Source organism: Agelaius phoeniceus, chromosome Z, assembly GCF_051311805.1.
Source record: "Agelaius phoeniceus isolate bAgePho1 chromosome Z, bAgePho1.hap1, whole genome shotgun sequence".
NCBI classification, from domain to species: domain Eukaryota; kingdom Metazoa; phylum Chordata; class Aves; order Passeriformes; family Icteridae; genus Agelaius; species Agelaius phoeniceus.
The window spans coordinates 59,830,777-59,845,668 of NC_135303.1; the positions used below are offsets into that span (position 1 = coordinate 59,830,777).

The following is a 14,892-nucleotide window of genomic DNA, read 5'->3' on the forward strand; positions in this document are numbered from 1 at the left end:
AGGTTTTCTGTCATTTTGTCTTGTGCTCGATAGGAAGGAGCAAGAGCCAAACACACACTCCGTTGTCAAACCAAACCTCAGGCAGGCAAGAGATAAAAGCACAAGTATCAGGTTTCTGGGATCAAATCACCCTTTGATCCTAAATACTTTCAGCCTGGTGATCCTTAGTGTTACAGGATACTTTGTTACCACAGTTATCATCAGTAAACCAAGTAAATTGTTGTTGTTGTTATTATTAATGCCACACAAAATGCTTATGTGTTAAGTGGGGACTGAAGTAGAGCAGTGTCTTCAATGCACTGAGCTCTTTTAGAAAGCTTTGCTATGGAAAATTAAATTATATTAGGGGACTTTGAGTAGCATACGTGATACTTCAGCAACAATTTCAGAGGATACTCATTGCTTCCCAGCAACGGTGGTCAGCTGAACTGAGAAACTGAACCAGCTTTAAACCACAGAAAAAAATTAAAAAGAAAGAAAGAAAATAAAAAAAAAAAGGGTTATTCAGTAGGCAGAATGCAAACCAGTTTCCCTCCTAGATGCCCACAGGATCATAGGATCATGGTGTGAAGGCTGGTGAGAGCTGGGATGGGACTTGGGCATTTAAATTCTACCAGAGCAGGATGACTGTTCTCTAGTCAGTTTTAGAGGGTTTTTTTTGGTAGCTCACTTTTCCCAGAAGAAATTCTTCCTTATCTTATGGCAAACATATCCTAAACGGCTATGATCTCTTACTTTTCCTTCTGTACAGAAGATTATCTCTTGACTCCATCTAAACAGTGATATTTGAAGCATCTAATCAAGCAGCATCTTTGCCACCTATAGTAGTTGTACTATTAACAACAGAAATACAGACAAGGTGTTACACAAATGACTAAGTACAAAGCAGGCTGAAAGAGGTAAGTTAAAGATGCTCTGACAAGTAGATTTCAAGCAACTGAGTCAGCAGTTCCGGTATCACAGAGGATATTCATGTACATTGTTTTTAGGTGCAAATTCTTAAAAACTGCTTTCTGCTAAAAATGTCTTCCAGGAAATTCCCAGTACTATATGCAGTGAAGTTTGTTGTAGCTTATGCAAAGGTGGTAAAGCACAACTGTCTGCAAGAGCATTCTTGTAGAAAAGTCAGAGGGTGGGGAAGATGGCGCATTTCCCTCAACTGCCTTGCTCACAGGCTTTAACACCTGTTAATATGAAAGTCTCTGAAGACTCCCAGAACAGCTTTCAGGTGGTTCTGAAGGCAGAGGCTGGCAAAAACAGGCTCCATTTCAGATAAAACTGCTTGCCTCCCTATCTGTTTGCATGATCAACAGCAAGCAGTCCCTTATGTTAATGTGTAAGTAAAAGAAACTTCAGGACAAACTGCCTTTGTAAGAAACACATGCTGCAATTACAGCAACACTTCACAAATAAAAAAATTTAGCCTGTTTTGCCATTTGCTAATACTTGTAATGAATTCCACTGCCATCTCAGAAATGAGAGAGCTGGCAGTAACTATGCATGGCAAACCTGAATTGATACAGAAGGAAAAAATATTATCCCTCACAGTGTCCTCTTCTTTTATCCCCAAGCTTCTGTGCCACACTGCAGCAGCTAAACTAAGCAATGGCCTAATTGGAGTTAAAATTCAGATGAACAAGCTAAACCTAAAGAAGCACAGACACATGAACAAATGACCATATGGAGGTAAGGTAGGGCTTATCTTTGGTTATGTATGGAAAACTATAGCAAAAATATCTTTGGCCTTCATCATTAGGAATTATTTGTGGTATTTTCAGAGGGGACTTCAATTGTAGGAGGAGACAATGTCATTTAAAAAAATAATTTTATTTTTTCCGTACTTAGTATTAAAATAATCTGGAATGCAAGTTGAGCTTGACAGAAAGCAGAAACCAGCAGTTCCATCAGTAATATTTAGACACTACTGCAGTTCTTTAAGTTTTGAGAAATTTCATCAATTTTGGATACAAAAGCAAAACTCCCCATACAGTAAGAAATGTAAAATTACAAGTCTAATCTCATCAGGCACAAAACTGAAGTTTCCCTGAGAAGATGTAATTACGTACTAGTGTATAAACTTCATATCACAATATCAGGGTGCTTTAAGAATACAAAAGATTTGAATTCTTTGATACTCCATGCTGAAGACAAAATTTTCAGGAGGATTAAGAATTACATGTAACAGAACTGCAGCAAACAGATCTAAGTAAAATGATAACAGCTGGCTTTGCATATCCCCTTTTGCATAGCTTTTAGATAACTTCTAATGTTATATTCCTGAGATCTTTTAGTATTCAGTATGAAGTGCAGTCCAGCTGCTTTGTACCCCCCCCTTCATCTTTCTCTTCCAGTTAGCATTCATTACATTCATGGAAAAAAAAATTTGAGAATAACCATGAACAACACGCATTTTCTATGCCTTAAAACAGTTTTGAGGCATAGAAGCCAAAGAAAGACCATTAATTATACCTTCTAGATAATAAATATTCCAAATAGTTGGCTTTCTTGCTGATTTTGTACCTAAAGCTCCAAACTTCAGTGTGCCACAAGGCATACTCAAGACATGTTTTCTCCCTCTCATCCATGGACAAGGCAGGACATGAGCAGCACTAGACCAGCATGGTGAGAGTCCTTATACCCATTATCAGCATCACCACGACTGCTGTAAAATGTTAAAGTATGTAGCAGTAGAGTATCTGTACTTATGTTTCCCAACAGAAGCACACATCTCAGTTCTTTTGCAGATACAGGGCTTTGTGTCGCAAATACTCTTCCAAGCATTTCACTGCAAAAGGGTCGACATCAGTGTCAAACTTATTAGCAAATAAGTGGTGGTTCCGTAGCATCCAGTTCAAGTCTCCTACTCCAAAAACACACACAGAGCGAATGTGAACTCCACTGCATGGTGGGTAGGGTGCACCTTTGGACACATCACCTTCAAAGTACTGCCACTTGACAAACCTGGCCAGGGCATTCATGTCAGAAACGTCATACTTGTCACTGGAAGAGAACGCGCCTGGGACTTCAGGGATTCTCTGAATTGTTGCCCACAGGTACTCATCTGGGCTGTAAGTATCTTTCGCCCACTCAATGAACTTAAGTATTTTGCTGTTTTCTAGTACATATTCTACAAAGCTCCTGCTAACTACAAAATAGGCACTGCCAGAAAAAACTGGAGTACTGAGAGGTGGTAGTTGTTTGTCTATGCCTGTGTTCTTTATTTTACCATCAATAATCTCATGGTGTTTCTTCCACCTTACTTCTTTATAAACAGGCATTTTTTCTGTTTCCAAGCTGTTTTCACCCTTAAGGGCTTTTAATTTCTCTACTATTTCCTTGTTGGTCTTTATAGGAAAGTCCATACCACATAGGTTTATTAGGTATTTCCAGTTTGAACTTCTTCTATGGAGATCTTTCATGCAGTTAATGTCTGCCTGCACTCTGCTCCATGAAGCATATACCACACTCTCTAACTGGCTGGAAATAAAGACATTATCAAAACATGACACTATTCCCTTTACAGCAGCAAAAAAGGATTCTGGAGACTTTTTGTCTACATGAATGCAGTAAAAATTCTGTGGAGCATAGATTGATCTTAGAAGTCTATCAAGCATCTCAATTTTGTGATAAACCACTATTGAGTAAGCAATTGGAAATTCTGCTTCTTCGTTACTGAGAGGTTCCATAATGTATTTCCTAGTCTTGGTGAAGGAGGCACAGTCTGCAGTCATGTTAATATAATCATCTGTTGTTAGTCTGGGGCGCTTCTTAAATGACACTGATAATGCCTCAAGCTGTACCTTTTGTATTTCTTCTATATCCCCCTCAATAATCTTGGTGCAGTTAACATCGCTAATAGGATCTTCTTTTGTTAGCTCCAGATGTCTCCGGTTTCGGAAGTCTTCTTTCTGGTTAACTTTCAAAACTGAAATTATTACTAAGATGAGAGTTAGACCCAAGAAAAGCCTGAAGCGTGAGTTGTAGCAAAACCGTAATTTCCTCTTCAGCATTTCAAATACCAGGTAGCTTTGCAGGGCTAAAAAAAATGTCCTCTTCTCTCTTCATATGAGCTTCAACAGCTTCAGAAAAAAAATTTTGTTTCTCAGGAATTTGGCAAGTTTTTCAGGGAAATGGAAGGAAAAATCCTAAAACAAAATGGAATATGATAGTCATTGTTAGACTAAAAGGTTTCTTAAAAAAATTAGTGATTAATAATTACACTTTTATTTAGTGACAGTAGAAAGCTGAATAGTTCAGCCAAAAATATTCTGTTAAAAATTAAAAATTAATGAATAGATTTTTTATAGAAAAACACTGGGAGAAGCATACAGTTTTCATGAAGCTTCCACAGTACTAAAAACTGAAGTTCAGTAAGAAAACAGAGCTGATTCATCTGCATTTAAAACAAAACTGAAGTCAGATACACTACTGAGAAGCAAGTATTTCTTCTTAATTCGTGCTTTAGAGCTTGACAAGAATGTTTAATGCCCACTTCAGGGTTGACATAGATTTCTTATCATTAAGACTTACCACTCACTTCCTGGATGGCAGTCATGCTTTAGTTCTCACTGGCAAAGAAGTTCCTGCAGCCTTTCAAGATCTTTATGTGAGACAGTCTCTTCAACATCCTTCATATGAGCTTAGAAATACGACCAGGGAAGAGCTGATGAGAAGGGTGAGGGAAAAAAAGTTACTACAGCAGGGCACCTGAGTTTTCAGAGTTGTGAGAAAAACTGTTACTGAATTGCTGAAATAGGTTTATAAGGTAAAAGGCAATACTTACGACCTGTATCTCAAGCTGATTTGTATCAAGTCACTACAAGTGCACTAATCTAAGTGCACAGCAGTATTGCATTACCATCATTTAAACACAATTGTTTATAATATTCAGCAATTACTTTTATGTGGAGGCATGCTGCAATGCTGGATTGCAACAAGATTTCTAGCCAATTTTATTTTCTACTTTACTGCACAAGCACTAGATAATTTTTGTTTGTTAGTTCTGTTACTCTTGAAGTACCTTTTTTTCTGTTTCAGTACCCTGTGAACAGAATCACTGCAGTTGTGCAGCAGCTACAGCTGTAGCTGTTGAGAAAGCTGCACTCTAGAACTGTATCACAGAACTCTGTGTCTTTTTTTCCTTTTTTTTTTAAGTACTATCTCATTCAGGTAAAATGATCAAGAACAGGATATCCTTAAATAACTTACACTGCTACTCAGATGCCACTTCTAATCACAAATTCACTGCCTAATAATTTAGTGCAGGTTTAAATTTCAAACCAGCTTCTAATTGCAAAAGCCCACACAGTTTACAGAAAATGTCTTCCAAAATGTAAATCTGTAAGTTTATAAAATATAAAGTACTTGAGAGATACAAGGCTTCTTACACTTTTACTACTTTCAAAAAAAAAAGACAGTGCCTCAGAATAACTTTTTTAATAGCTCGAAGAATAACAGCTACTCATAAAAACTGGGAAGAAACTCTGTTTAAGAAAAATAAGTGTATATTGTGTCCACTGCTCTGTTTTGCCATAGGTTGTTCAGTGTTAATTTCCTTTTCCGCCCTATTTTCTTTAAGCTACCCCAGTATCATTTTAATTGCTAAACTGTGGGCTCTTAAGCTGCTACTTGCAGATCTCAGGTGCATTTAAGAAACTGAGGCATGGCATAACAGAGTTTTTAATCAGTAATGCTGCCCAGGATGCACTACACATTGGTCCACTACTTTGCCCATGACACTGCAAATTGACTGGGGGAAGGAGCAGGTGGGAGGAAGGTGTGGAACACTGCACAAGTGTGTAGCACAGCTATGAGAATCAGGAAGTACTATAGTCAAATATTTTGTATTTCAAGCCAACAGCAGGCAGAGACCACAAACTAGACACAAATTTGTCACTAACAACATCATATCACATAGTTTTATTTACTCTGAAGTGTACTTAGTTTTCAGAATTACAACTGTAAGTATTTCATCCTGCATTTCTAATTTATTTTAAGGAAGGTAGACATTTGTTCAAAGAGTATTTTTCATGTACAGTGAAATAAAATTGGAAGAAAATTTAAAACTTAAGGAAAGTAGCCCAGTAAGCTAGCATGCAATTACAGCAGAAAACACAGAGAGGGAAATTTTAACAATGAGGTCTTACACTTTTAATTTAAAAAAAAAATTAAAGGAAAATTCCAGAATTCTCTTTCAATTTGCACTGTGGCATTGAACCCAACAACATAATTTAGAAAATGTTTTAATACGCTTTGTAACTTATCACACACTTTTGTACTTGATGTCCTGCTTGTTTTCACTAGTAAATTTAATCCTCCAAAAATAATATTCATTGCATATTAAATTAACGGAGGAATGAGACTAAATATGTGATAGTGTCCTTTGGTTATATAGATTCATAGGATGAAGCATGTGATACTGCTTAACCTTCAATTACTGTATTCTCCCTACAAACTTAAAAATTAAGACTTTTCTAGAACTTAAAGTGTTCTTCAAATAGTTGTATTTGTGATACTTTAGCTGATGGACATTGGAATCCTTTCTTTAGGCTGTTGGCACTATTATTTTATCCTATTCTTAGTTTTTATAGGAGCACTAGCATTGAGAAATAACACATACTCAAGAAGATTACCAACCCATCACTGTTCCAGTGGAGGGAGATGATCTTGATTGAAACTGACCATGGCAGTCTTCACCTTCTAAAATTTTCAAAGAATAAAGCTTGCTAAGAAGTTTTTCCTGCTCCCATTTTAGAATACAACTTAGTTGAGTGTAGGATAAAGAATCCCATTCAGAAAGACCTTGTATACCCAGCTGGGTGCAATTCCTCTATTGTTCAGAGCTCAGAATAATCAGAGCCGGCATTTTCATTATACCAAAATGAGAGATCTGCAAACATTTACACATTAACATGGCTCTTATCTTTATGTGGAATTTTTTTCCCTGTAAATTTCTCTCACTGGCATGTTTCTTCCTCAGGCCAATTTTAACAGTAAGTTACTATTTGTTTATGTTCACAATTTCAAAGTCCTAAAATATGATCATATCCCATTCACAAAAGCTGATCTTTACAGGGTAAGATCTGTTGCCTTTCATCTATAATACACCTAACACATTTACTGAGCCTAGAACACTCAATAGTTTAAGACTGCATTCAGTTGAGCTTTTAACATGACTAAAGCTTTAGCTCTGCACAGCCTTAGTGCACACACTAGAGAATTACCTTGTCAGAGGCAGCACTTTCCACTGTGGGAGAGGTGGAGGAAGGTTTGCAAGGCTATGGAGGAAATGCTTTATTTGGCAGCCTTCATTTTGCTCCGCTGGTAGTTGAGGACGTTGGTACAAAGGATGAGTTAGCTGCCCACTTCCCTCTTTCCTGCCAAAATTATTCTTTATTGCTGTCTACAAACTGTATGGTATGACTAAACAAAACCAAGGTAATTTCAGCTTGATTTCTAGCAAACAAAATTCCATAAGGAACCTAGGACTTCAAAACAAAAACTGCCCAAAATCTCCAAAACAAAGGAAAAACCCCCACCAAACAAAACAATTGTGTACCACAGCTTGGAGGGAGACCAGAGCTGGTGTGGAGGTTTTGTGCAGACAGGCTGGACTGGAGCTGCTGGTCCTACAAATGAGGATGCTTGTGAGGGTGCACAGCCAGCACAGGTCATGGCTACTCCAGCAGCCAGGACACCAGCCTCCGGCCCCTGGCACAGCACCACCTCTGCGGCTGCACCGCGCCTCTGCGCTGGCACCGTGATGTGCTGCGGGTGGAAGGAGCAACCCCACTGCCATCTCTGGCACCCACGCATTCAGCCAGGAGGGGTGCAACAACAGATCCAACCAGATGGCTCTGGGGAGCTCTCCAGCCAGTGGGGCCATGAAGATGGATTTGCTGGGAAGTCCTAACACTTTACAAAGGCATATCCAGAATGCTTCAAAGCACTCACATCAATTGTAGTTACTACAATTACCATGTTTCCATTCAGATGCAGTTATGCAGAACATTCATTCTGATGAGGAAGTGATTTTCAAAGCAGTAAGCAGCTTGTATAAACACAAACATGCATAAACACAAAGAGAGACTTCGTGGACTGCAGTGTCATCTGCAAAGATCTGCCAGACACAGGAGTCATTTACTCAGCTTTCCATAACACCAAGCAGCACAATCTTGAAAGTAGACATGTCTATAAATGAATCAAAGAACTCGTACTTGTTCTGTTAGGTAGTGTTGAGTCTTGGGTCTTACTGAAAATGAGAACTGATCATAAGCCACGTAGTTGGGCTACCATAAGCCTTTATGGGACTCTTAATTCTGTAATCATATGCAGCAGGGTTTCACGTGGGCACAGTTGTCTGCAACACTCTGTAGGAGTAGATGCTTTTCCCTCAGAGTTGCTCAGGAAAACAATAAAAAAGGGAAAATACACTCCCTTTTTACAGAAAAAACCCTAACACATTTAAAGTTCTTTGTCAACTTGGAAGACAGCTTTAAACAAAACTCCACACATGACTAGTACTGCTACATCCACCACTACATGGAAATTAAATACTGAGAGTAGCTAAAAGTAGACAACTGTTTTTTCAGAGCTAAAAAAAAGATGAAAATAAATTCAAACCTCCAGGTTATCTGAAGATACTAAATTCAATTGTTAGGAATCTTACGCTCTAAAATAGTTCTGCTTCAAAAAATGAGTAACACATGAACATACACTCTGTGTAGATTGTAAATTGAAAAAGCAGTCAGTTTTACTAGCCTTTCTAGTACTCTCTTATACTACTGTATCACGGAAACCTTCTGCAGAACAGTTCAAAGCCTTATGACTATTTCCAATGTTGTCCATCCTCAGAGGCCCCACAGACAGAGCTAACAGTACGGAATTTCAGCTAAGGAGAGTAAAGATGTTACGGCAAAGTCATTCAGTGACTTGTTCCTACCTCAAGAAGCCTGTGACTCTTAGTATGGACAGAAAGATAGGTTTTACCTTAAGGTTACTAACACTGAAAGTATGAATCACAAACCAAAAAATAATGAAATCTTTAAACTAATGTTGGCCAATTTAACATGCCAGAAGAACTGCCCGGTGTTCCTCAAGGTAATTTGTACACTTTGGCTACTTCAAGGTAAAACAGGCACCTAGTTTTTTCACAGTATTCTAAACTAGGACCTATAATCACCAGGAAGAGAGCAGCTGCTACTCTCCTCATGCCCACGTAAAAAATTTTGCTCATTGCTGCCTTGTGACAATGCTGTATTTCATAACGGTACACACTGACAGTAAAGGTTATCTATAAAACCTGAAGGGAGGCAGAAGTAAAAAGCTGTCAATTTTGAGTACTTGGATCCCTCTTCAAGCACTACATAGAAAATATTCTGAGATTTTTCTTTAGCCCTATGGAGAAGCCAGCATTTTAAAGCCATGCCTACAGTTATAGTTCATCAGTGAGCTAAAGAATCATCAGTGAACTTCCTGAGATACTCTATCACAGTTTTCCAAGATGAGGTTTCTGTTTGTTTTATTCAGTTCCTCTAACAGCACCACAATTATCCTATGTATAATAATGCTGTATATTACAAAAAGTGGTGTCTCTGGAGCTAAGAAGTAAACCTAACACTGAAAGTTACTTCACTTGTACTACTGGGTAGGATACATTTCTGTAGCACTACATTTTTTCCCCTTTTCTAAGACAGAATTCTAGGTTGATAGGTGTTTTCCACTTTCAGGAGTTTATGAACCAGTGTAAAGGGAGAACTTAATTATGTTGAAATCCAAAGCAAAACTGAGAGGGATTATTAAAATAACAAAATTAACTCCTTTAATAAGGCTACCAGTGGGTTTTCTAATATGGAAACAAAATTGGAGAGCAGGATTTTGCTCAGTAAACATAATATTTTCAGCAAATAAGACTGTAAATCTTTAGCTCGTATGTTTGCCTTGCATTTGGTTTATGTTAGAAAAGAAGGTAGACTTGGCAAAAGTATGAATCAGGTTTTTTAGCAATTTTTGGCTCTTCTGGCCTCAGGAAGTGAGTATTACTCCACATAACTCAAATTCTGTACGAAAGGCATTATGCTGGTAATTGGTATACACTATAGGAAGAATAGCTAATCATTGAGGACAGAAAATATTTTCTTTTGTATACACCTACTTTCAAAAGCAATCTAAGTGATCTCCAACTTGAGCTACAAATACTGCACTATTTTTCACAAAGATTTTTAAGTTGAAAGACAGAAAAGCTAGATTTGTCCCCTCTTCTCTTACTACCATTTCTGACTCTCATTCTGTGGTCAAATACCTCATATTCCATTAAAAATTACATTTAAAATAGCAGACTCCAAAATGGCAATTCCCTCCTGCTGCCACTCCTCCTTTTTCCCACAAAGAAGTCCACTTTTCTCAGCAACGCTGAAAGAAGGCAAAGTGCCAGAGCACAACTGAGTCTCCTGTCAGCCTTCTTTCTCAGTCCTCTCACCCAACCTGGGCCACAAAAAACTATTTACAACCTTCTAAACAGCTTTTTTTTTTTTTTTTTTAAATTCTGACCGAAAAGAACTTTTTTCAGGGTTTTCCCAGTTACACTGAGTTAGAGAGAGAGAGAGAAAGCACCACAACCTACGACTGCAACACCTCAGGAGCATCATGAACCCTAAACCCTGTTATGGCTCGCAGATTTCCCACCAAGCCGACAGCCTGCCCGGGGTTCCCTGCATGCACTGCCGCGGGAAAAGGCGAGCGGAGGAGGGTCCGAAGGGAGACTGGCAGAAAGTGGGGAAACAAAACGAACAAAGAAAAAGGAATATGTGACAGGGAAAAGGCAAGGGAAGGGGGAAAGCGAAATAAGAAGAACGGGGGAAAGAAAGAAGAAGAAGGACATAAGAGGAACCAAAATGAGAGGGGAGAGGGAAGTTGCGGTGGGGGGGGGAGTGGGGAGAGAGAGGAGGGGATGGAGGGAGAGAGAGGGAAAGGGGTAAGGAAAGAAAAAAGAGGTGGGGGAAAAAAGAAGGAAAGAAGGGGGGGAAAAAGGACAGAGACACAACAGATGCGTCTCCCTGCCCTCCAGTGCAGCACCTGCCCGACGATACGGCGGCTCCTGGAGTAATACTGCGAGTCTCCGCAGGGTACGGCGCCCGGGAAGAGCGATGCTCCAGACCAGCCCGCACTGCCGCCTGCTCCGGGACCGCTCCCGGTACGCCCACAGCGCCAGGTGCGGAGCAGCCCAGGGGCAGGCACGGAGCCCGGCCACCTCCCCGGCGGGCGCGGCCCCGGCCGGACTCCGGCTGCTGCCCTGGGCTGCGGTCCCCGCCCGGCCCCGCGCCCCTCCCGGCACCCCCGCGCGGGTCCTGCCGGCCCGGCCCTCCGCGGCGCCGCGGCCGCGCCCAGCCTCCCGCCCCTGCCTCCCCGCCTGGCCCCGGGCTCACCCACACGGAGCCCTCGGCGGCGCTTGTTTGTCCTTTTGGTTGCTTTCTTCAACGCCGCGGTACCGGTAACGTTGGAACAACTCCTCTGCGGCTCATGGGATGGAAGGGCTGTCTCGTGTTCCCAGCCCCAAACGACTGCGCACCCAGCGGCGCTGGGGGCCGGGTGCCCGGGGGCGCTGGGCGGGCTCGGGGTGGTTGTAGCAGCCTGGCTGAGCGAGGAGCCGGCGGGACCGGGCTCCTGCGGCCGCACTGCGCAGCCCGAGAGTCGCCTGGTGCTGCATGTGGGCTTACAAGAGCTCTGCGAGGGAACATGGAGCGACGGAAGAGAGGGTGGGGGGAAAGGGGAGCAGATATGACTGGGAAGTGGTGCACGAAACTTGCAGCGGTGAAGAGTAAGACGTGTCTAGGCAGAGTGTGAAGAGACAGATTTCTTGTTCGCTTTGTCACTTCAAATATCTGTCGGACGATAAACATAGTCCACAGGGTTTGGAGAGCTGTGAAAGATGAAGGTGGAGCTTAGGGGAAAGCCCCTTATTATTTTAACGAAGTACTTTGAAAGAAAACAGAAAATTAAATTTCAAGGAAATAGAAAGTTCAAAGAGAGCGTGTGCCTCATTGAAAAACCCCAAGTAGTGCAGCCTGCAGCAGCTTGAACAGTCTTACAGAACTCCTCCCCAAAAATCCTTACGCATCAGCATTATTTGACGTGTAGCTTTATTTGGCAGCTAGGGACACACTTAATGGAATTGTCTCCTGGCCATTTCTCATTGCAGTCGTGAGATTGTACTGAGGGGTCTCGCATCTGCACTGCTCAAGAGACTGGAAGCTAACAAGAAAATGAGATAGCTTACTAGGCTCTAGTACACACTCCCAGCAGAAGAGGGAATTGTGTCCACCCATCAGATCCATCCACATGGGTCAGACAGCTTATTTTAGGAATGGACTGCCAAGATCTCAAATTTTCATCATCATGTTGTCAAGATAATGTTTAATGTGTATATATATATATGTATATGCATGCTGGGTAAAGAATTAAAAAGTGTGTAAAGAATTAAAAATTAAAGTGTGTAGCTGTATGCCAGCTTGACAGTTCTCCCTTTTTCCCCTTTTCCTGACAGACGGGAGTGAGGGGAAAGCTGGTTTTCTACTGTGTCTATTATTTACAGGCTTGAATTTCTTGTTTACTTCTGATTGTTCATGGAGGACCACACCAAAAAGGCCTTTTATCTGTAAATCCAGCAGAGGATGATAAGAGAAGTTTCTAGCAGGAGACAGAAATCTAGGGGAGGGGGCAAGATTTCCTATTAGTTTTCCCCATGAAGAGTAATGTTTTACAATTACTCATAGTTTATGATTATAGGCAATGACTGTCTTTTGTTTGTGTTCCATGTAAATGAGAAAAATAAATCATAACATAAATAAATTTGAGTATCTGTTTTCTTGCTAAACTGCCTGCAAAAGATCACAGTATTGCAATTGCAGTACAAGCAGTAGAGCTGAACACCAGTATTCTTAAGAGAATGAATTGGGTAAGCTTTAGGGGCAGATGTTTGATCTCACTGTTTTCCATCCACCATGCCCTAATTACTTAAAGAGCTACAGATGCAAAGGTGTCTGATGCAAAACCTCCAACTAGAGTTGCTATGTATTGGTGCAATAACAAAGTACTGTCTAACAAATACTTCCTATGGAGAGAAAATAAAAAAGGGCATTTAAGTCATTACTGCATGTAATGATTTCAGGTAGAGGACTGAAGTTAAGAAGTCTGTTATTCTCTGGTTTTGGCACAAGTAAAATATGGAGTTCATTGACATAATTACAGAGGTTGTGATCCTTGGCTGACCATGCTGGCAGAGACCCATCATGTTTTTAGTGCAGCTTTGTGACATTTCAAGAACTGTGTTTCACGTATGTTTCTATTTATTTCAGCTGTTCCTGAAAAAAAAATGATGAAATGGGTTTGTGCCTGGTTTTTACTCTTCCAACCTTGAGTCTGGAATATGAAGATGACAGGGTCCACAAGCTGCACTTTTTTCCATGTGATGGGCCAGTGACAGATGTATGTAGGGCAGCTGTAAAACAAAAGAAAAAAAGTATGTTTTTCACAATTTGGAATTACTGACAGATAAAACAATAGAAAAAGTGGAACTTAGAGGCAAAATAAAGACAAAAGTGAACAAAAAGCAAGTTACAAATATGGGAAATTTAAAATACATAAATGATTTTTCTGTGAATTTTGATTGGTTTGAATGAAATCAGTTTGCGCATGAATATTTGATTGATGAGGTAAGACTAACAACCCAGTGAGAACAAGGACATACAAACAACCTTGAGAAAGTTTCAAAAATAGTTTTCTGTGCATGGCTAAACTTACATAGTTACAGTGCAGGAGAATACAGCTTAAATGAATTTTGAATAAGGAGCACAGCTGTCTCACAGATATGCTTTCTAATTTGATATTAGTATCTCATTTGTAATTTGACAGCTGCCTCCAGGATTTTAGGCTTTTTCTTGGAAAACATCAAGTATACAAAATGTTTCTAAATACCTTAGATTTTTTATGCTATGTAAAAGGTTTGAGTGGTAGGGAATTTTTTAAACCTCATGCTTACTGCTAACTCTTGTAAGTTTACTAGTTTTAAGGAAGTAAAGTTTCCTTTTTCTTGAAAGTCAGACAGCGGTCTAGCATTTTGTAATAAGACCTTCCCTACTAACCTTTGTAAAAAATTACTTGTCTTAATTTTTCTGTCATGTAAGTGTAACCCGGATATCTATTTCTTCTGATAATTCAGACCTAACATTAGAAAGAGGCAAGGTCCTAATATCTATCCACAGACAGACAGAGGACCCTAACCTCAGTTTTGAATCCTGCTAGGGCATGAAGGTTTCTTCATAAAGAGAGTGTGATCTTACTGCATTAGCCTTCTCTAAGGAAAGAGTTGCTTCAATCCAGGAGTTTTTATTATCTTCTCCATAAATGTCCCTAGCAACATTTACCTTTGTTGTAAAGTTTATGAGACATAATGTTCTTGTCCTAGATTCCCAATTCTGCTTGCTCTGTACCTGAGTAGGGGAAAAAAGTAATCTTCAATTTGGAGACAAACTCTTGAAGGCTGAGCCTCCACATAAATTGGGGGTGGGGCGGAGTGTGCCAAAAATGCGAACACTGTGTGCTGAAGTAAAAGGTCCAAAGAAGATGATTGCAGCTGCCAAAACCATTTAAACAAAAAATATTGTCTGACAGAAGGAAGACATGTCAATCCATTTATCTTGGTTTGAAAATAAAGAAAAGCATGTCTGAAGCACATTGTAGTGTGCTTTTCTTTGGAACAAAATGTCTATTGATGTGGGTCAGTATTAATTTGTAGGGACAAGAGGGGCTCATGCTTAAAGTTCATTGGGGAAGGTCATGTTTTCTTCCTCAGACTATGTGTAATGTATATTGAAAATACTATTTCACTTTATTTGT

At 40.0% G+C, this 14,892-nt stretch overlaps 1 protein-coding gene across 3 annotated transcripts; it reads right to left on the bottom strand.

Moving 5' to 3' along the window:
* Positions 1-1,808: 1,808 nt before the first annotated feature.
* Positions 1,809-11,715, bottom strand: GCNT1 (glucosaminyl (N-acetyl) transferase 1). Of its 3 annotated transcripts, none has more exons than XM_054652268.2 (3): positions 11,424-11,715; positions 4,531-4,663; positions 1,809-4,145 (listed from the first exon to the last, which is right to left on the bottom strand). In XM_054652268.2, exon 3 carries the CDS (start codon positions 4,008-4,010, stop codon positions 2,730-2,732), a length of 1,281 nt encoding a protein of 426 aa, XP_054508243.1. In that variant the 5' UTR covers positions 4,011-4,145; positions 4,531-4,663; positions 11,424-11,715; the 3' UTR covers positions 1,809-2,729. The 3 variants fall into 3 exon arrangements, with proteins under 3 accessions (XP_054508243.1, XP_077027850.1, XP_054508244.1); XM_077171735.1 differs by lacking the exon at positions 11,424-11,715 and adding an exon at positions 11,074-11,329; XM_054652269.2 differs by lacking the exon at positions 11,424-11,715 and adding an exon at positions 7,224-9,822.
* Between the last annotated feature and the right edge of the window lie 3,177 nt (positions 11,716-14,892).